At 46.7% G+C, this 22,460-nt stretch overlaps 1 protein-coding gene across 1 annotated transcript in view; it reads right to left on the bottom strand.

Moving 5' to 3' along the window:
- Positions 1-12,016: 12,016 nt before the first annotated feature.
- LOC119295415 (cytochrome b-c1 complex subunit 6-like) overlaps positions 12,017-22,460 on the bottom strand; it is an 11,695-nt gene continuing 1,251 nt past the window's right edge. Inside the window, exons 2-4 of the mRNA XM_037573836.1 lie at positions 13,124-13,208; positions 12,432-12,521; positions 12,017-12,329 (exon numbers count right to left, since the gene is read on the bottom strand). Of these exons, the coding sequence (XP_037429733.1) occupies positions 12,297-12,329; positions 12,432-12,521; positions 13,124-13,208 (208 nt within the window). The 3' untranslated portion in view covers positions 12,017-12,296. The remainder of the gene's footprint in view (positions 12,330-12,431; positions 12,522-13,123; positions 13,209-22,460) is intronic.

Here is a 22,460-nt window from a genome sequence, read left to right as displayed (position 1 = left end):
AAGTGAAATCAAGTCATCACAATTTTTGTACACGATTCGATCATGAACCAATTTGCATTGGAGATTTAAATGACCACATTCATTGCAAAGTTCACAAGTATGGCAAAGAAATTTTAAATTTTCAGCACAAACATCTAGCCTCTGTTGCAACCATTTAGTTTCTAAATACTTATGCCTTTTGCAAAATCTATCTTCCCTATTTGGTATGTGCTTGCAAGCTCTATGCACTCCACAAAAATTGACATGCTTATAAGAGACATTTTTATCATTACTAGTGCAATCATCATTAGTACTATGGATATTCAAAGAGTTGATTCTAACAAAATTGCAACCATGCTCATCATTCAAAGATTTAGTGCCAAACATTTTAATGCATTCTTCTTCTAACATTTTGGCACAATTTTCAGAATCCTTATTTTCATGAAAGATATTAAAAAGATGAAGCATATGAGGCACCCTCAATTCCATTTTTTTGTACTTTTCTTTTATAAACTAAACTAGTGATAAAACAAGAAACAAAAACATTCGATAGTAAGATCTAAAGATATACCTTAAAGCACTAACCTCCCCGGCAATGGCGCCAGAAAAGAGCATGATGTCTACTACACAACCTTCTTCTTGTAGACGTTGTTGGGCCTCCAAGTGCAAAGGTTTGTAGGACAGTAGCAAATTTCCCTCAAGTGGATGACCTAAGGTTTATCAATCCGTGGGAGGCGTAGGATGAAGATGGTCTCTCTCAAACAACCCTGCAACCAAATAGCAAAGAGTCTCTTGTGTCCCCAACACACCTAATACAATGGTAAATTGTATAGGTGCACTAATTCGGCGAAGTGATGGTGATACAAGTCAATATGGATGGTAGATATAGGTTTTTGTAATCTGAAATTATAAAAACAGCAAGGTAACTAGTAACAAAAGTGAGCGTAAACGGTATTGCAATGCTTCGAAACAAGGCCTAGGGTTCATACTTTCACTAGTGCAAGTTCTCTCAACAATAATAACATAACTAGATCATATAAATATCCGTCAACATGCAACAAAGAGTCACTCCAAAGTCACTAATAGCGGGGAACAAACGAAGAGATTATTGTAGGGTACGAAACCACCTCAAAGTTATTCTTTCCGATCAATCTATCGGGCTATTCCTATAAATGTCACAAACATCCCTAGAGTTCATAGTAAAGTAACACCTTAAGACACAAATCAACCAAAACCCTAATGTCACCTAGATACTCCAATGTCACCTCAAGTATCCGTGGGTATGATTATATGGTATGCATCACACAATCTAAGATTAATCTATTCAAACCAACACAAAGAACATCATAGAGTGCCCCAAAGTTTCAACTGGAGAGTCAAGACGAAAACGTGTGACAACCCCTATGCATAGATTCCCAAGGTCAAGGAACCCGCAAGTTGATCACCAAAACATACATCAAGTGGATCAATAGAATACCCCATTGTCACCACGGGTACCCCACGCAAGACATACATCAAGTGTTCTCAAATCCTTAAAGACTCAATCCGATAAGATAACTTCAAAGGAAAACTCAATCCATTAGAAGAAAGTAGAGGGGGAGAAACATCATAAGATCCAACTATAATAGCAAAGCTCGTGGTACATCAAGATCGTGCCAAATCAAGAACACGAGAGAGAGAGAGAGAGATCAAACACATAGCTACTAGTACATACCCTTAGCCCTGAGGGTGAACTACTCCCTCCTCGTCATGGAGAGCGTCGGGATGATGAAGATAGCCACCGGTGATGGATTCCCCCTCCGGTAGGGTGCCGGAACAGTCTCCCGAGAGGTTTTTGGTGGCTACAGAGGCTTGCGGCGGCAGAACTCCCAATCTAGGTTATGTTCCGAGGGATTCTGTATTTATAGGAGGGTTTGGCATCGAGAACATGTCAGGAGGACCCACGGGGTGTCCACGAGGCACAGGGGAGCGCCCTAGGGGGGCGCGCCCTCCATCGTCGTGGGCCCCACAGGACTCCTCTCCGATAACTTTTTGTTCCAGTATTTTTTATATTTTCCAGAAAAAATCTCCGTTGATTTTCAGCGCATTCCGAGAACTTTTATTTCTGCACAAAAACAACACCATGGTAGTTCTGCTGAAAAGAGCGTCAGTCCGGGTTAGTTCTAAACAAAGCATACCAAAATCATTTATAAATATTATAAACATGGCATGAATACATCAAAAATTATAGATACGTTGTAGACGTATCAGAAGGAAAGAGGGGGAGGGAAAGAAGGGGGAATCCTATTCCACTCTTTCCTTTCCCTTCCCCTCTTTCCTTCTCCTCCTAGGCCGGCCCATATGGGGGGCGCACCAGCCCCTTGTGGCTGATGAATTTTCCCTCTTGGCCCATAAGGTCATATCTTTTGCCAGGGGGTGCCCAGAACCCCTTGCGGTGACCCGATAAGTCCCGGTACCCCCCGAAACACTTCCGATGTCCGAATACCCTCATCCTCTATATCAATCTTTACCTCTCGACCATTTTGAAACTCCTCGTCATTGTCCGTGATCTCATCCGGGACTTCGAACAACATTCGGCCACCAAATCACATAACACATATAATACTATATCGTCATCGAACGTTAAGCGTGCAGACCCTACGGGTTCGAGAACTGTGTAGACATGACTGAGGCACCTCTCTGGTCAATAACCAATAGCGGAACCTAGATGCCCATATTGGCTCCTACATATTCTACGAATATCTTTATCGATCGAACCGTTATGACAACATACGTAATTCCCTTTGTCTATCGGTATGTTACTTGCCCGAGATTCGATCGTCGGTATCTATATACCTAGTTCAATATCACTACCGGCAAGTCTCTTTACTCATTCCGTAATACATCACCTCGTGACTAACTCCTTAGTCATTTGCTTGCAATCTTATGATGTGTATTACCGAGAGGGCCCAGAGACACCTATCCGATACTCGGAATGACAAATCTTAATCTCGATCTATGCCAACTCAACAAACACCTTCAAAGATACCTGTAGAGCATCTTTATGATCACCCAGTTACGTTGTGACATTTTATAGCACACAAGGTATTCCTCCGGTATCGAGGAGTTGCATAATCTCATAGTCGAAGGAATGTGTATTTGACATGAAGAAAGCAATAGCAATAAAACGGAAGGATCATTATGCTAAGCTAGCGGATGGGTCTTGTCCATCACATCATTCTCCTAATGATGTGATCCCGTTATCAAATGACAACACATGTCTATGGCTAGGAAACCTTAACCATCTTTGATCAATGAGCTAGTCTAGTAGAGGCTTACTAGGGACACAATATTTGTTTATGTATTCACACATGTATTAGATCTCCGATTAATACAATTCTAGCATGAATAATAAACTTTTATCATGAATAAGGAAATATAAAATAACAACTTTATTATTGCCTCTAGGGCATATTTCCTTCAGTCTCCCACTTGCACTAGAGTCAGTAATCTAGTTCACATCGCCATGTGATTAACACCAACAGTTCACATCGCCATGTGATTAACACCCATAGTTCACATCGCCATGTGACCAACACCCAAAGGGTTTACTAGAGTCAATAATCTAGTTCACATCGCCATGTTATTAACACCCAAAGAGTACTAAGGTGTGATCATGTTTTGCTTGTGAGAGAGGTTTAGTGAACGGGTCTGCCACATTCAGATCCGTATGTATTTTGCAAATTTGTATGTCTACAATGCTCTGCATAGAGCTACTCTAGCTAATTGCTCCCACTTTCAATATGTATCCAGATTGAGACTCAGAGTCATCTGAATCGATGTCAAAGATTGCATCAATGTAACCCTTTACGACGAACTCTTTATCACCTCCATAACCGAGAAATATCTCCTTAGTCCTCTTAGGCAACTAAGGACAATTTTGACCGTTGTCCAGTGATCTACTCCTGGATCACTATTGTAACCCCTTGCCAAACTCATGGCAAGGTACACAACATGTTTGGTACACAACATGGCATACTTAATAGAACCTATGGCGGAGGCATAGGGAATGACTTTCATTCTCTCTCTCTATCTTATGCCGTGGTCGGGTTTTGTGTCTTACTCAACTTCACACCTTGCAACATAGGTAAGAAACCTTTCTTTGACTGACCCATTTTTGAAATTCTTCAAAACTTTGCCAAGGTATGTGCTTTGTGAAAGTCCTATTAAGTGTCTTGATCTATCTCTACAGATCTTGATGCTCAATATATAAGCAGCTTCACCGAGGTCTTTCTTTGAAAAACTCTTATTCAAGTATCCTTTTATGCTATCCAGAAATTATATATCATTTCCAATCAACAATATGTCATCTACATATAATATCAGAAATGCTACAGCGCTCCCACTCACTTTTTTGTAAATACAGGCTTCACCGAAAGTCTGTATAAAACCATATGCTTTGATCACCTCATTAAAGCATATATTCCAACTCTGAGATGCTTGCACCACTCCATAGATGGATCGCTGGAGCTTGCACACTTTGTTAGCACCTTTAGGATCGATAAAATCTTCCGGTTGCATCATATACAACTCTTCTTTAAGAAACCCATTGAGGAATGCAGTTTTGACGTCCATTTGCCAGATAATCATAAAATGCAGCAATTACTAACATGATTCGGACAGACTTAAGAATCGCTACGGATGAGAAGGTCTCATCGTAGTCAACCCCTTGAACTTGTCGAAAACCTTTTGCGACAAGTCAAGCTTTATAGACAGTAACATTACCATCAGCGTCAGTCTTCTTCTTGAAGATCCATTTATTATCTATGGCTTGCCGATCATCAAGCAAGTCCACCAAAGTCCATACTTTGTTCTCATACATGGATCCTATCTTTCATGGCCTCAGGCCATTTGTTGGAATATGGGCTCATCATAGCTTCTTCATAATTCATAGGTTCGCCATGGTCTAGTAACATAACTTCCAAGACAGGATTACCATACCACTCTGGTGTGGAACGTGCTCTGTTCGACCCACGAGGTCCAGTAGTAACTTGATCTGAAGTTTCATGATCATCATCATTAACTTCCTCTCCAGTTGGTGTAGGCATCACGGGAACGGAATTCTCTGATGTTCTACTTTCCAAATTGAGAGAAGGTACAATTACCTCATCAAGTTCTACTTTCCTCCCACTCACTTCTTTCGAGAGAAACTCCTTCTCTAGAAAGGTTCCATTCTTGGCAACAAAGATCTTGCCTTCGGATCTGTGGTAGAAGGTGTACCTAATTGTTTCCTTAGGGTATCCTATGAATACACACTTCTCCAATTTGGGTTCGAGCTTATCAAGCTGAAGCCTTTTGACATAAGTGTCGCAACCCCAAACTTTAAGAAATGATAGCTTAGGTTTGTTGCCAAACCACAGTTCATACAGTGTTGTCTCAACGGATTTATATGGTGCCCTATTTAATGTGAATGTAGCTGTCTCTAATGCATAACCCCAAAGCTATAGTGGTAAATCGGTAAGAGACATCATAGATTGCACCATATCTAATAAAGTATGGTTCCGATGTTCAGACACACCATTGCGCTGTGGTGTTCCAGGAGGCGTGAGTTGTGAAACTATTCCACATTGTTTTAAATGAAGGCCAAACTCGTAACCCAAATATTCGCCTCCGCAATCAGATCGTAGAAACTTTATTTTTCTTGTTACGATGATTCTCCACTTCACTCTGAAATTCTTTGAACTTTTCAAATGTTTCAGACTTGTGTTTCATTAAGTAGATATACCCATATCTGCTCAAATCATCTGTGAAGGTCAGAAAATAATGACACTCGCCGCATGCCTCAACACTCATCGGACATCATACATTGGTATGTATTATTTCCAGTAAGTCATTGGCTCGCTCCATTGTTCCGGAGAACGGAATTTTAGTCATCTTTCCCATGAGGCATGGTTTGCAAGTATCAAATGATTCATAATCAAGTGAGTCCAAAAGTCCATCTGATGGAGTTTCTTCATGCGCTTTACACCAATATGACCTAAATGGCAGTGCCACAAATATGTTGCACTATCATTATCAACTTTGCATCTTTTGGAATCAATATTATGAATATGTGTATCACCACAATAGAGATTCAACAGAAATAGACCACTCTTCAAGGGTGCATGACCATAAAAGATATTACTCATATAAATAGAACAACCATTATTCTCTTATTAAATTAAATATCGTTTCACACTAAACAAGATCCAGATATAATGTTCATGCTCAGCGCTGGCACCAAATAACAATTATTCAGGTCTAAAACTAATCCTGAAGGTAGATGTAGAGGTAGTGTGCCGACGGCGATCACATCGACCTTGGAACCATTCCCGAAGCGCATCGTCACCTCGTCCTTAGCCAATCTTCGTTTAATCCATAGCTCCTGTTTTGAGTTACAAATATGAGCAACCGAACCAGTATCAAATACCCAAGCGCTACTACGAGCATTAGTAAGGTACATATCAATAACATGTATATCAAATATACCTTTGTTCACTTTTCCATCCTTCTTATCCGCCAAGTATTTGGGGCAGTTCCGCTTCCAGTGAACATTTACTTTGCAGTAGAGGCATTCAATTTCAGGATTGGGTCCAGCTTTGGGCTTCTTCATGGGAGTGGAAACTTGCTTGCCATTCTTCTTGAAGTTCCCTTTCTTTCCCTTGCCCTTATTATTGAAACTAGTAGTCTTGTTAACCATCAACATTTGATGTTCTTTCTTAATTTCTACCTTTGCTGATAGAGCTTAGGAATCATTTTTGTCATCCCTTGCATATTATAGTTCATCACGAAGTTCTAGTAGCTTGGTGATAGTGACTAGAGAACTTTGTCAATCAATATCTTATCTGGAAGATTAACTCCCACTTGATTCAAGCGATTGTAGTACCCAGACATTCTGAGCACATGCTCACTGGTTGAGCTATTCTCCTCCATCTTGAAGGCAAAGTACTTGTCAGAGGTCTCATACCTCTCGACATGGGCATGAGTCTGAAATACCAATTTCAGCTCTTAGAACATCTCATATGCTCCGTGGCATTCAAAACATTTTTTTTGTCCCGATTCTAAGTCGTAAAGCATGGCGCACTAAACTATTGAGTAGTCATCATATCAAGCTTGCCAAACGTTCATAACATCTGCATGTGCTCCTGCAATAGGTTTATCACCTAGCGGTGCATCAAGGACGCAATTCTTCTATGCAGCAATGAGGATGATCCTCAGATCACGGACCCAATCCGCATCATTGCTACTATCATCTTTCAACTTATTTTTCTCTAGGAACGTATCAAAAATAAGGGAGCTATATCGCGAGCTATTGATCTACAACATAGATTTGCAAATACTATCACGACTAAGTTCATGATAAATTAAGTTTAATTAATCAAATTACTAATGAACTCCCACTTAAATAGACATCCCTCAAGTCATCTAGGTGCTACTGATCCAAATCAACTAAACCATGTCCGATCATCACGTGAGATGGGGTAGTCATCAATGGTGAACATATCTATGTTGATCATACCTACTATATGATTCACGTTCGATCTTTCGATCTCCAGTGTTTCGAGGCCATGTCTGTACATGCTAGGCTCATCAAGTTTAACCCAAGTATTCCACGTGTGTAAATCTGGCTTACACCCATTGTATGTGAACGTAGAGTCTATCACACCTGATCATCACGTGGTGTCTCGAAACGACGAACTGTAGCAACAGTGCATACTCGGAGAGAACACTTTTACCTTGAAATTTAGTGAAGGGATCATCTTATAATGCTACTGTCGTACCAAGCAAAATAAGATGCATAAAAGATAAACATCACATGCAATCAAAAATATGTGACATGATATGGCCATCATCATCTTGTGCTTTTGATCTCCATATCTAAAGCATCGTTATGATCTCCATCGTCACCGGCTCGACACCTTGATCTCCATCATTGCGTCGTGGTCGTCTCACCAACTATTGCTTCTACAACTATTGCTAACTCATAGAGATAAAGTAAAGCAATTACATGACGTTTGCATTTCATACAATAAAGAGACAACCATAAGGCTCCTGCCAGTTGCCAGATATCTTACAAAACATGATCATCTCATATAATAACGTATATCATGTCTTGACCATATCACATCACAACATACCCTGCAAAAACAAGTTAGACGTCCTCTACTTTTTTGTTGCAAGTTTTACGTGGCTGCTATGGCTTTCTAGCAAGAACCATTCTTACCTACGGCAAAAACCACTACGGTGATTCATCAAGTTTTTTGTTTTAACCTTCTTCAAGGACCGGCCGTAGTCAAATTCGATTCAACTAAAGTAGGAGAAACAAACACCCACCAGCCACCTTTATGCAAAACTAGTTGCATGTTAGAGGTGGAACCGGTCTCATGTGAGTGGACATGTAAGGTTGGTCCGGGCCGCTTCATCCCACAATACCGCCGAACCAAAATAAGACGTTGGTGGTGAGTTGTATGACTATCACCGCCCAACTCTTTGTGTTCTACTCATGCATATCATCTACACATAGACCTGGCTCATGATGCCACTGTTGGGAATCGTTGCATGGAAAACAAAAAAAATCTACGCACACGCAATGATCTATCCATGGAGATGCATAACAATGAGGGGGAGAGTGTGTCTACGTACCTCGTATACCGTAAGCGGAAGCCTTTCACAACGCGGTTGATGTAGTCGAACTTCTTCGCGCTTCAACCGATCAAGTACCGAACGCACGGCACCTTCGTGTTTTGCACACGTTCAACTTGGTGACGTCCCTCGCCTTCTTGATCCAGCAAGATGTCGCGGTAGTAGATGACTTCCATCAGCACGACGGCATGGTGACGGTGATGGTGAATTGATCTCCGCAGGGCTTCGCCTAAGCACTACAAAAATATTGACCGGGGGTGTAAACAGTGGAGGGGGCGCCGCACACGGCTATGCAATTGTCTTGGGTGTGCTAGGCGCCCCCTTCTCATATATATAGGTGGGAGGGAGAGGGGAGAGGCCAAGGGGAGCCCCAAGTAGGTTCGAATCCTACTTGGGCTCCTGCCCTTGGCGCCCCCCCTGCCATGTTTGTCGGAGGGGGAAGGAAAGAGGGGGGAGAGGGAAGGAAGGGGGAATCCTATTCCACTCTTTCCTTTCCCTTCCCCTCTTTCCTTCTCCTCCTAGTCCGGCCCATATGGGGGGCGCACCAGCCCCTTGTGGCTAGTGTGTTTCCGCTCTTGGCCCATAAGGCCCATATCTTTTGCCGGGGGTGCCCGGAACCCCTTCCTGTGACCCGATAAGTACCCGGTACCCCCCGAAAAACTTCCGATGTCCGAATACCCTCGTCCTATATATCAATCTTTACATCGACCATTTCGAGACTTCTCACCATGTCTGTGATCTCATCAGGGACTCCGAACAACAGTCGGTCACCAAATCACATAACTCATATAATACTATATCGTCATCGAACGTTAAGCGTGCGGACCCTACGGGTTCGAGAACTATGTAGACATGACCGAGACACCTCTCCGGTCAATAACCAATAGCTGAACCTGGATGCCCATATTGGCTCCTACATATTCTATGAAGATCTTTATCGGTCAAACCGTTATGACAACATACGTAATTCCCTTTGTCTATCGGTATGTTATTTGCCCGAGATTCGATCGTCGGCATCTATATACCTAGTTCAATCTTGTTACCGGCAAGTCTCTTTACTCGTTCCATAATACATCACCTCATGACTAACTCCTTAGTCATTTGCTTGCAAGCTTATGATGTGTATTACTGAGAGGGCCCAGAGATATCTTTCTGATACTCGGAGTGACAAATCCTAATCTCGATCTATGCCAACTCAACAAACACCTTCGGAGATACCTGCAGAGCATCTTTATGATCACCCAGTTACGTTGTGACGTTTGATAGCACACAAGGTATTCCTCCGGAATCCGGGAGTTGCATAATCTCATAGTTAAAGAAATATGTATTTGACATGAAGAAAGCAATAGCAATAAAACTGAATGATCATTATGCTAAGCTAACGGATGGGTCTTGTCCATCACATCATTCTCCTAATGATGTGATCCCGTTATTAAATGACAACACATGTCTATGGTTAGGAAACCTTAACCATCATTGATCAACGAGCTAGTCTAGTAGAGGCTTACTAGGGACACGGTATTTGTTTATGTATTCACACACTTATTTAGGTTTCCGATTAATACAATTCTAGCATGAATAATAAACTTTTATTATGAATAAGGAAATATAAAATAACAACTTTATTATTGCCTTTAGGGCATATTTCCTTCAGAAGGACCATGGATCACTTCCAAGATCCACCAAGAATATCTGGGGCAAGCTCGTGAAATTGGCTCAAGGAGAAGAATGCGAAGTCTAAGTGACTTCATTAACTACGGCAATGCCTCTCCAACAAGTAAAAGTCTCTCGGACAAATACACAAGGACTTATTCATATGAACGCACACAATCAGTCTGAGGTCTTGTCGATCAATGTGGTTGTCCATTTGTACTTGCCGATAATGTCAACCATCAACAATTAAGAGTTTCTTTTAAGAAACACCAAGTAGAATGTAGACGCTCACTCTCTCGCGCGCACATACAAATTCTACTGAAAAATGGAGTCGCAAAGTTTCAAGATTGATGAGATCTTCAAAAAGCACATGTGCATTGTTACTGACAAGAATGTGTCTTCCACATAAAGAATAATGGCATTAATATGGTACATGCCTATAGTTGATCCATGGTGAGCTAGAGGCACAACCTTTCTCATCGTGCAAGCAAAATTGTTGGTTCTCGACAAAGCTTAAATTTAGAAGAAGAAAAAACTCACATTGTATATCATGGAATTCTACCTTGTATGATTTGAGTCTACCAACACAATGATACAACAATGTTGTAATTCTTGGAGGGCCCATGAGCACATATTCCCTATGTTCCAAAATACAAGGCAAACCATTTTCAAAAGTAAAATGTTTCTACTCCCTTCTTCCATGTATATAGGGCCTAATGCATTTTTCGAAGCTAATTTTGACCAAATGTTAGAGCAATAATATATGGCATGCAAGTTACACAAAGCATACCGTCAAATTCGTATGTGAAAGTAGCTTCCAATGATATATCTCATGTACTATTAATCTTATCAATAGTCAAAGGCGAGTCTTGAAAAACGCGAAAGAGGGAGTACATTGATAATGTTTATAGGCCATTTAAAAAATGTTTATAGAAAAAATAGTAGTACATACAATACCAAATTAGTATCATTAGATCCATTATGTAATATTTCTTCATATTCTATTTATTTGGTATTTTATATGTTGATATTTTTTTCTACACATGGCCAAACATAGAAAAATTGACTTGTAATTTTTTTAATACATTATATTTTGGCATAGGTAAACCGAATTTGATATGGGAGGAGTCTCTTAAGAGAGACCTAAAGGATTGAAGTATCACCAAAGAACTAGCTATGAACAGGGGTGCGTGAAAGCTTGTTATCCATGTGCCAAAGCCATGAGTTGGTCGTGAGATCTTATGGGTTTCACCTCTCCGAATTGCTTCACACACGACGACTGTGTGCATACGATTTGTATGATCCTTCCTGGCCGTGCCTAGAGTCCAGTCCAAACCCAAACCCGTCGTGCCTAGAGTCCAGCCCAAACCCAAACCCGTCGTGCATGCACACTCGCTGCAGCGCTGCCACATATGATCATACAGTCATCCGATGCAAATGTGTCGTATGTATAGCAGGGCCGTTTCACCTCTAGCCTACCCCAACTTGTTTGGGATCAAAGGCTTTGTTGTTGTTGTTGTTGTATTATATTTCAGCACAGAGGGAGTATAGATAACAAATAAAGAAGTGGAATGATCACAAAGTGTTGTTTCTTTTCATGTAATTTTCAAGCAAATATTTGATTCAAACATTTAGAGAACATATATTCCTCAAATGTTTTTTATAGCCAGAAATCACCTCCAATTCATGGGTCATAACATGGTGCCTGCACAGTTTAGCTATGTGTTGTTGAAATCTTGTCTATTTGTGTTGGATATGATCTCGACGAGAAAAATGTTCAGTACCAGAACTGTATCGACAGACATCAAATTGTTATAGTTGTCATCAGTGCTTAGCCAAACATAAATCAATGGTTGCAAACAGTGTCAAGATAGTTGCTCTTATTACAAGTTCATGAAATCGAAACACAGTCACAGGACAATTTGCAGACTCGTCAAATATTTCAACTTGAACAAAGTTCTGGCCAATGACCAGGCTCACTCACTGAAAGTAGCGCCCCAATATCATTTCAGCTTTTCAAAGAGCTTTGGTGCTACCTGCAGATGCATATACGAGGCATGTTATTTTCAATCTTGGCAGTGCTTTCTTATAGCTTTTGTTTAACAGTATCCATCTCTGACTTGAGAGAAAGTACTTACACATTTATCGATGCATGACCAGTAGTCAAAATATTGCCCAGTGCAGTGCTTGTGCCCAGTATCATCGGCCTCGACTCTCTTGATACATTTCTGTGCATCAAACAGCCACCACACAGGTTGGAGAAGTAATCACATAGGAGTATCATGTTGACATAAATCAAACAGCATGGCGATGAAAAATCAAATTGAGTATGAAGAAGAATACTGCTAAGTCGATGAAGATCCAAATGGTTTTCAACCTTACAATTAAGTCGGACATTTGTGTTGTTCCAACAGAGCAAATGATAGTAGTTCTGATCAGTTACCGAATATACTGTGTTTTGGAAACAGCATCATAGAGGAATAGAGGATTATATTAAACCTTCACAGTGCACCAATCTACAAGCTATTATTTAACTTTCACTGAAATAATTGAACAGATTGTCACTACTGAAAGTAACAAAATTGAGCTATGCAACTTTTCTTAGGATGTGAAGGGTGATATTTGAACTTGAAAATTAAAATAGAGCTTCAATACAAAAATACCATGAATATCACAGCGGAAAAACTTCCACATTCACATGGCCAAATAGTTTCATAATTATGCTGACCAAAGAGTGTCATTTCTCGTAACTTCCATAATGGAAATATGTCACATAAATTCCCCCATCAAAATTAAGAGGGTGTTACAACAAAAGAAAGTAAGAGCACACCTCATACTCATACAGTGGTTTTACACACTGTGGCTTGCACCGCTCCTCAAGATACTTCTTGGGATCAACGGGTTCCTCGTCCGCCCTGAGGTAAAACAACAATAGAAACAATGAAAGCTGAGAGAATGAAATTGACTGTTTCGTAACCTTTTATGAATGGTGCAACACATGGCCTTTCTGGTATGAAAACTGTAAGTCAGCCATCTAATAACTACATAATCAACATAAAGAGCTATGGACGGGATAAAATGCACTGCGTAGACAGGTAGCTCGCAGGAGACATATTCTATGTTTTTAAGGCGGTAAGGCGAGGCGAGGCGCTGGGGGGGCGCCTCACCACCTAAGCGCTAAAGCGTAAGGCGAGGCGACGCCTTAGACACGTGCATATATAATATATGGCAGCCAATTAGGAGATTTAACAACTAGCATTAACTTAATAAATTGTACATACATATATAATAGATGGCCACCAATTAGGAGATTTAACAACTAACATTAACATATAAACTGTTACCAAAGCATAGGCCTCAAATCATCTTGTGTATATGACAGAACGGCGCCTTTGAAGTTCAGCTTCATCATCCTCATCAATATATCGCTCCATAGCTTTAAACTTTCTAGTGTTTAAGGAATTGTGCATCTCTATCCTAATCTCCATGGATGCCTCGGGACACTTATCCGCATCACTGGAACCCCCAGAAAAGTGCTGCTTTAGCCTTCTCACTCCACCATGGACTATCTTGCCACACAATGTACACTGGAGTAAATCTTTCCTCTCTAAATCTGGCCAGAACCCATACTTCCAGGCTGGATCATCTTAGCTCTTCTCCTAGGATCATTGGCTAGATCCATCAGAGCAGGTACACCTGGCTACTGTCAAAGAAAAAGAGAGAAGAGCCAAATCACTAGAGCAGCCAGATCAAGCATGGGGAAGGAGAGAAGCAGTGGTGGGGCTGCTGCCTTGTGGGTGGAGAAGCAGATCTGGGAAGAAACAGATGCAGATGAGGAGCAGGCAAGCACATCTAGCTACACTGCTGTGCATAAGAGAGGCAGCACCTAACAGTTAGTAGAGGAGCTGTGCATAACAGAGCAGGCAAGCATGGCAAGCTACACTGCTGGATGGAAGAAAGAGGAGAGGGGGAAAGGGGGGAGAAGAGAGGGCTGAATTCATACCTTGATGTGGTGCTGATCTGCTGGAAGAGGGTTGCGCCAGAGGAGGATGGGGAGGAGCTGCAGCCAGAGAGGAGGGGGAGGAACTGTGGCCGGAGGGAGGAGGCTGGCGGCTGCCGCAGATCTGAGGAGGAAGCCTCCGTCAATGGTCCAGAGAGGAGACAGGAGAGACCTCTCGCGTCGATTCACTCTCTCTTTCCCCTTCTCATAACTGGTCGCACCTGAACCAATGTTTCCCGCGCCTGTGTTCCCGCCCAGTGATGGATAAGTCTGTGTACTAGGGTCCTTGTGGGGCTGCAGCACATGGTCCTTGTGGCAGTTAGGAGGATAAAGTCCTGGACCATCAAGGACTGGCTGTTAGGATAGAGTTCTCTTCTTGACCATCAAGGACTGTCAGTTAGCATCTTAGACTAGCATCTTAGACTAGCATCTTAGACTGGCATCTTGGCAGCATCTTAGCATATGCCTTGGCTGGCTAGCAGCCTATAAATATGTATCCCCAACCCCTCGGGTTGGCATGGCATTGTGTGAGAAATAAACCAACGAAAATTGTCCCAACTCTCCTAGTGTCATCCACAACTATCAATGCTCAGGTTGAAAGGTCTAACAAGTGGTATCATAGCCAGGTTAACCTGCACCCTGAGCATTTCCTGTGAGCAGCCCAAGTCGGTAGCAGCAGCTGCTCCGTCTGCCTCTGGTTACCTTCCTCCCTCCGGACTGTCGAGCAGCAGCTCGTCTTCATCAGCCTCCTCTTCACGCAACAGCCCCCCTGCAGCGAGCCATGTCTGCAGGTCGCTCTCAGCACACGGCTACCTCGAGCATGCGGCGCCGGCAAGAGGCCGAGCGCGCCGTGGCAGAGGAGCGTGAGCGAGCGGCTGTAGCAGCAGCTGCTGCGGCGGCAAGAGTGTCGAGGCTGGCTGCAGCGGAGCTGGCAGCAGCCAGAGCGGAGGTAGAAGCAGCCAGGGCGGAGGTAGAAGCAGCAGCAGCAGCGAAAGCAGCTCGTGAGGCTACGGCGGATGCCAAGGCACTCCGCGGCAGCCCCGGCAGCTCCAGCAGCTCCGCGCCTGCGGACGACGGCGCCGGCGCAGATCGCGCCAAAGTGGCGCAGGAGCGGACGGCGCAGTGGGCAGCCGAGCACGCCCGCGCTCCAGGTGGAGGCGCGCACCGCGACGGCGGCTGCAACGACCAGGACCGCGGCCTCTACGAGGTCCGGACTGTGGTCAGGGATGTTGGTTCCAGTGTTGGGTGGCCTACCCTCACTAAAACCAACTACGTCGAGTGGGCCGGGATCATGAAGGTCAGGCTCCAGGTGCGGCGCATGTGGGAGGCAGTCCAGGACAGCAACGTCGACCACCTAGAGGATCGACGGGCACTGGACACCCTCATCGCCGCAGTCCCGCCCGAGATGCAGTTCTTGCTTTCCAACAAGCGGACTGCCAAGGAGGCTTGGGACGCCATCGCCACAGCACGCATCGGCAGCGACCGTGCTCGCAAGTCCACCCTGCAGGCACTTCGTAAGGAGTGGGAGAACCTGGGCTTCAAGCCAGGTGAGGACGTTGATGACTTTGCTCTCCGTCTCAACACTCTGCTGCAGAAGATGGTGAAGTTTGGCGATGCCACCTACACCGAGGAGAGAGCTGTTGAGAAGCTTTTTCGGTGCATTCCCGAGAAGTACAAGCAGATGGCTCGCTCGATCGAGTCGTTGCTGGACCTCTCCACGATGACGATCGAGGAGGCGATAGGTCGACTCAAGGTCGTCGACACCGACGAGCCACAGCCCCCCTCGGGGCCCGTCACCACCGGCGGGAAGCTGCTCCTAACTCGGGAGCAGTGGGATCCCAGCCTTGGTGACAGGAAGAAGGGGGAGCCTTCCTCCTCGACGGGCGGCCGCAAGCGTGGCAAGCAGCGTAAGGCGCGAAGAGGCCCCCCGGGCAGGGCACAAGGACGTGCCGAAGGTGACGCCCGCGGAGGCGCCAAGGACGGCGCCGCTGGCAAGCCCAAGCCGGCACAAGACAACAGTTGCCACAACTGTGGCCGGTTTGGCCATTGGGCCAATGAGTGTCGGCAACCACGACAAGGCCAGGCTCACGTCGCACAGGCGAAGGAGGAGGAGACGGCTCTGTTCATGGCGCATGCAAGCATTGAGCTACCCTCAGCGACTCCAGTCGCAAAGGCTTTCATCCACCTCGATGAGCCAAAAGCACACGCTCTTCTCGGCGATGGCTCCAGGAAGGACAAGGCTACGGGGTGGTGCCTCGACACCGGCGCCACCCACCACATGACCGGTCGAAGGGAATTCTTCGCCGAGCTCGACTCCGATGCGCGAGGCTCCGTCAAGTTCGGGGATGCCTCCGCTGTGGAGATAAAGGGCGTCGGCTCCGTCATCTTCACCACCAAGATGGGAGAGCACCGGCTGCTCACCGGTGTCTACTACATCCCCGCGCTAAGGAATTCCATCATCAGCTTGGGACAGCTGGATGAGAACGGCTCACGCGTGCTGATTGAGCATGGGGTCCTACGCATCTGGGATCGCCAGCGTCGCCTTCTCGCCAAGGTGCCCAGAGGTGAAAATCGACTCTACGTCCTTGATGTGCAGGTGGCACAACCGGTCTGTCTCGCTGTCCGTCGAGACGACGAGGCGTGGCAGTGGCATGAGCGCTTTGGGCACCTTCACTTTGAGGCCCTGAAGCGTCTAAGTGCCAAGGAGATGGTGCGAGGCCTGCCATGCCTCGACCATGTGGAGCAGTTCTGCGACATCTGCGTACTGACAAAGCAGAGACGACTCCCCTTTCCCCAACAGGCGAGTTTTCGAGCTAAGGAGAAGCTGGAGCTCGTGCACGGAGACCTGTGCGGCCCGGTGACGCCAGTCACACCAGGAGGTCGACGCTACTTCCTGCTGCTCGTCGACGATCTCTCCCGCTACATGTGGGTGATGATCCTCGGCAGTAAGGGAGAAGCAGCGGACGCCATCAGGCGCGCGCAGGTTGGTGTGGAGGCGGAGAGCGGCCGCAAATTGCGCGCGTTGCGCACGGACAACGGCGGCGAGTTCACGGCGGCTGAATTCGCGTCGTACTGCGCCGATGAGGGCATCCAGCGCCACTACTCCGCGCCGTACAGCCCGCAGCAAAACGGCGTCGTCGAGCGGCGCAACCAGACGGTTGTGGGGATGGCTCGGGCTCTCCTCAAGCAGAGAGGGATGCCGGCTGTCTTCTGGGGAGAGGCGGTGCTAACGGCCGTCTACATCCTCAACCGCTCTCCTACTAAGGCACTCGACGGCAGAACTCCGTACGAGGCCTGGCATGGGCGGAAGCCGGCGGTCTCTCATTTGCGGGTCTTTGGCTGCCTTGCGTTCGCCAAGGAGCTCGGCCACATCGGCAAGCTCGACGACAGGAGCACTCCGGGAGTCTTCATCGGCTACGCGGAGGGCTCAAAGGCCTACCGCATCCTCGACCCAAAGACACAACGTGTGCGCACAGCGCGAGACGTCGTGTTCAACGAAGGGCGAGGGTGGCAATGGGACAAGGCGGTGGACGACAGCTCGACGCCGACGTATGACGACTTCATTGTCGAGTACGCTCACTTCAAGGAAGCTGGGGGAGCAAGCAGCTCCTCTTCACCGGGCACGTCTACCCCGGCCCCCAAAACTACATCGACTCCGGCGCCTGCTACACCGACGACACCACAACCGGCGACGCCGCATACTCCAGCCCCGGCGGTCGCCACTCCGAGCTCGTCTTCATCAGCACCAGCTCACGCGGAGCACAACCCGATGAAGTTCGCTTCCCCGCTCACTCACGACGAGGAGCGGGTCGACGCATGGTATGGAGGCGAACAGCTGCGGTATCGCACGATGGATGATCTACTCGGCGACCAGCCGATGCCGGGACTGATGCCACATGACCTGGAGGCGCAGCTACAACTCGCGTGTGAGGACGGCGAACCACGGTCCTTTGCAGAGGCCGAGAGAGATGCGGCATGGCGCGCCGCGATGCAGTTGGAGATGGATGCGGTCGAGCAAAACCGCACCTGGGAGCTCGCTGACCTCCCCCGTGGTCATCGCGCAATCACCCTTAAGTGGGTGTTCAAGCTGAAGAGGGATGGAGCCGGCGCCATCATCAAGCACAAGGCTCGCTTGGTGGCCCGAGGCTTCTTGCAGCAGGAAGGAGTCGACTTCGACGACGCTTTCGCTCCCGTGGCACAGATGGAGTCCGTGCGACTTCTCCTTGCGCTGGCTGCCCAGGAGGGCTGGCGTGTCCACCACATGGACGTTAAGTCGGCATTCCTCAACGGCGACTTGAAGGAGGAAGTCTACGTGCATCAGCCACCTGGGTTTACGATTCCCGGCCAGGAGGGCAAGGTGCTCCGCCTGCGCAAGGCTCTCTATGGCCTGCGGCAGGCACCCAGGGCGTGGAACGCCAAGCTGGACTCCACGCTGAAGAAGATGGGTTTCGAGCAGAGCCCGCATGAGGCTGCCGTCTACCGACGGGGGAGTGGAGGAAATGCCCTGCTGGTGGGCGTCTACGTTGACGACCTGGTGATCACCGGCACCAAAGGTGCAGAGGTGGCGGCGTTCAAGGAAGACATGAAGGCCACGTTCCAGATGAGTGACCTGGGGCTCCTCTCCTTCTATCTAGGGATTGAGGTGCACCAGGACCACTCCGGGATCGCGCTTCGACAGTCCGCCTACGCCAAGTGCATCGTTGAGCTAGCTGGGCTCACCGACTGCCATCCAGCTCTCACTCCGATGGAGGAGAGGCTGAAACTGAGCCGCGACAGCACGACGGAGGAAGTGGATGCTACGCAATACCGACGCCTTGTGGGGAGCCTTCGCTACCTCACTCACACACGGCCGGACTTGGCATTCTCCGTCGGCTATGTCAGTCGGTTCATGGAGCGACCAACGTCGGAACACCAGCAGGCAGTGAAGAGGATCGTCCGCTACATAGCAGGGACCCTCGACCACGGCCTCCACTACCCTAGGTGTCCTGGGGCGGCACACTTCGTCGGGTACAGCGACAGCGACCACGCCGGCGACATCGACACCAGCAAGAGCACGAGCGGGATCCTCCTCTTCCTCGTCAAGTGTCTCGTGAGCTGGCAATCAGTCAAGCAGCAGGTGGTGGCCCTGTCCAGCTGTGAGGCTGAGTACATAGCGGCCTCCACCGCCTGTACTCAGGCGCTCTGGCTTGCTCGACTGCTTGGTGATCTTCTCGTTCAAGACACCAGAACGGTGCAGCTCCTGGTGGACAGCAAGTCCGCCCTGGCCCTGGCAAAGAACCCCGTGTTCCACGAACGGAGCAAGCACATCCGACTGAGGTATCACTTCATCCGCAACTGTGTGGAAGAAGGGAGCATCGAGGCGAGCTACATCAACACCAAGGATCAGCTCACAGACCTGCTCACCAAGCCCCTTGGGAGGGTCAAGTTCCTCGAACTTTGCTCCAGGATTGGGATGATTCAACTCTCCCACAAGACGACGTACAAGACTTAGGGGGAGAATGATGGATAAGTCTGTGTACTAGGGTCCTTGTGGGGCTGCAGCACATGGTCCTTGTGGCAGTTAGGAGGATAAAGTCCTGGACCATCAAGGACTGGCTGTTAGGATAGAGTTCTCTTCTTGACCATCAAGGACTGTCAGTTAGCATCTTAGACTAGCATCTTAGACTAGCATCTTAGACTGGCATCTTGGCAGCATCTTAGCATATGCCTTGGCTGGCTAGCAGCCTATAAATATGTATCCCCAACCCCTCGGGTTGGCATGGCATTGTGTGAGAAATAAACCAACGAAAATTGTCCCAACTCTCCTAGTGTCATCCACAACTATCAATGCTCAGGTTGAAAGGTCTAACACCCAGGTCAGTTTTCCCGCCTGCAATCTCTGTTTCCCTGCCTGACAAGCTAAGGCGTCCGATTTGGTCTGAGGCGTGCAAGGCGGCGCTAAGGCGGACGCTTCAGACGCCTTACAGCCTAAGGCGGACGCCTTACACGACTGTCTAAGGCAAGGCCGACGCCCTGAGCCTGGAGGGCGCCCTGACGCCTAGGCGTCGCCTAAGCGACGCCTTACGGACGCCTTAAAACAGAGGACATATTGTTCTATTCTAGGCTGATTATTTTCTCCTACCTATCCCTGGAACGTCGTCTTTTACATCAGAGGATAACCACACGAAGACATCACCAAAGATGAACATCCAGGGAGACCATGGCACCATGCTCTGCTAACAAGGATATGACTAGAACCTCCCAATTCCAGATAAGATGGGGTTCAAGGCAAATGCACCTTAACCCTAGAAATACAGTAAGAAAGGGATCTCATCTCAAAATTATCCATGCAGACATGCAGTGTGAACTGCAATGCACTAGTTTAGAGCCTACTAACAGTCGACATACTAGCAGCATATACATTTCCAATTGTTGATGGAGTTGGAGCGGATTGTACAACACGACTACATCCCTACAACGTAGAAGGTAACACCGAACTCTTGATTCTCCAAGTAAAATAAACATCAATCTGCCCACCATGCCAGAAACTGTCCATCTATCTACGCAGCTATCTTAGCTGTGTAGTACTAATCAACAGCTATAGGGCACGCTGAACCCACAAGACAACCAAGCGATCTTGTTCTTGTACTTTCTTTGATTTGAATCTGTGACCCACCACCCACGAGAGACTATTCATCCTATACACTAACCCGCTGGATTCTTGGTGCGAAATCTGACGCTACCTCAATCTAGTTCCAATAGAAAGGAGGTAAACAATCCAGCTACTTACATACTGCTTTAATCTTTCTAAACCAAGCACAAGCTAGCCATGTAAAACAGAAGCACAAAACTCTGACTTCATAATAACATAGCATGCATAAAGAGCCGCAGATGGGGCATTAATGCATTTGGGGTTCAGGTATCATATCCTCCTACCTATCCCTGGAACACCATATCTTCCATCAGATGCATTAATCAAGATTAAGTGGTCTCTAAGATGAAACACACGAGAGCGCAGCAGCGTGATTAAAAGATAAGGATCTAAGAGCATCTCTAGCCCATCCCCCATAAGTTAATTCCTCATCTTATTTCCCATCCTTTAATTCCCATATTTTGGGGGGTTAAACTTCTGTTCACTAGTCCATCCCCCAAGCTTAATCCGCCAAAAGCTCAAATTTGCACACATTTGGCTTGCGCGATTCATTGAACACCTACAACATGCAAGAATCATGTTGCGGTAATTTCCATTGTTACAACACGCAGCAGACACTGTCCCAATTTGAGGAGTACCGCGAGGTGGTGAAGCTCAAGGCGAGCAAGCTGCCAAGAAGCATGTTCTAGCTCAAGAAGTGCTCTTTCAATTCCAAAATTCATGGACGACTTGACATATCTTCCCTGTTTCTTGTGATCAAGTGGCTACTATTACTGTTTAACTTTAGTTCATATATACCTTGTTGTATGCAGAACCTGTCCACTGAAATGAAACAACTAGCGAAATCCAACATGGACAAGTTGAACAAATGCAAGGCATATGTGGATAACGAGCGACCGCGAGACAGAAGGACTAAGAGGCGCAGGACAAGGCGTTGCTGCAGGCTGTAGAGAACGAGCTGTCCATGGTGAAGAAAGTAGTCCTCCGCAACAATGGTGCCGCTGCCGCCGCCGCAGAGACAAAATTCACCACCGCCGGCGGGATTCCAGCGCCGCAAAGGGTGGCCGGAGGTGTAGTACAGATCAGGGGATCCATTTCCCTGGTCATCGGGGCGGCAAACGGCCGGTGGCGCGGGTTGCGGAGGCATGTCGGGCGGGAGACGAGCGGGTCGAGCGGTATTCCTCATTTTTACTGAGAAGTGCCTCTCCCAGAGCAAATATGGGCTGCAGGGAACTTTAGGGGGATGAAAAGCTATTTTTTGGGGGATTAAAGGAAATGGGGGATGTGCCAGATGAGTGATAATTCCCCAAACCAAAAAAATTCGCCCCATATTTAGCTTTTGGGGATGGACTAGAGATGCTCTAAGACACCCCAATTCTACGTTTGATGGGATTTCATTCAAATGCATTTTAACCTCCTCAATAAAGCAGTAGTCAAAATTATTGCAACACACTGGTTTAGAGCCCACTAGGCACTAGCAGATGCATACACATTTCCATCAGTAGATGCAGTGTATCACCACACATTAGAGCATCT

Source organism: Triticum dicoccoides, chromosome 4B (genome assembly GCF_002162155.2).
Source record: "Triticum dicoccoides isolate Atlit2015 ecotype Zavitan chromosome 4B, WEW_v2.0, whole genome shotgun sequence".
In the NCBI taxonomy this organism is placed as follows: domain Eukaryota; kingdom Viridiplantae; phylum Streptophyta; class Magnoliopsida; order Poales; family Poaceae; genus Triticum; species Triticum dicoccoides.
This window is presented reverse-complemented; position numbering and strand designations above follow the sequence as displayed.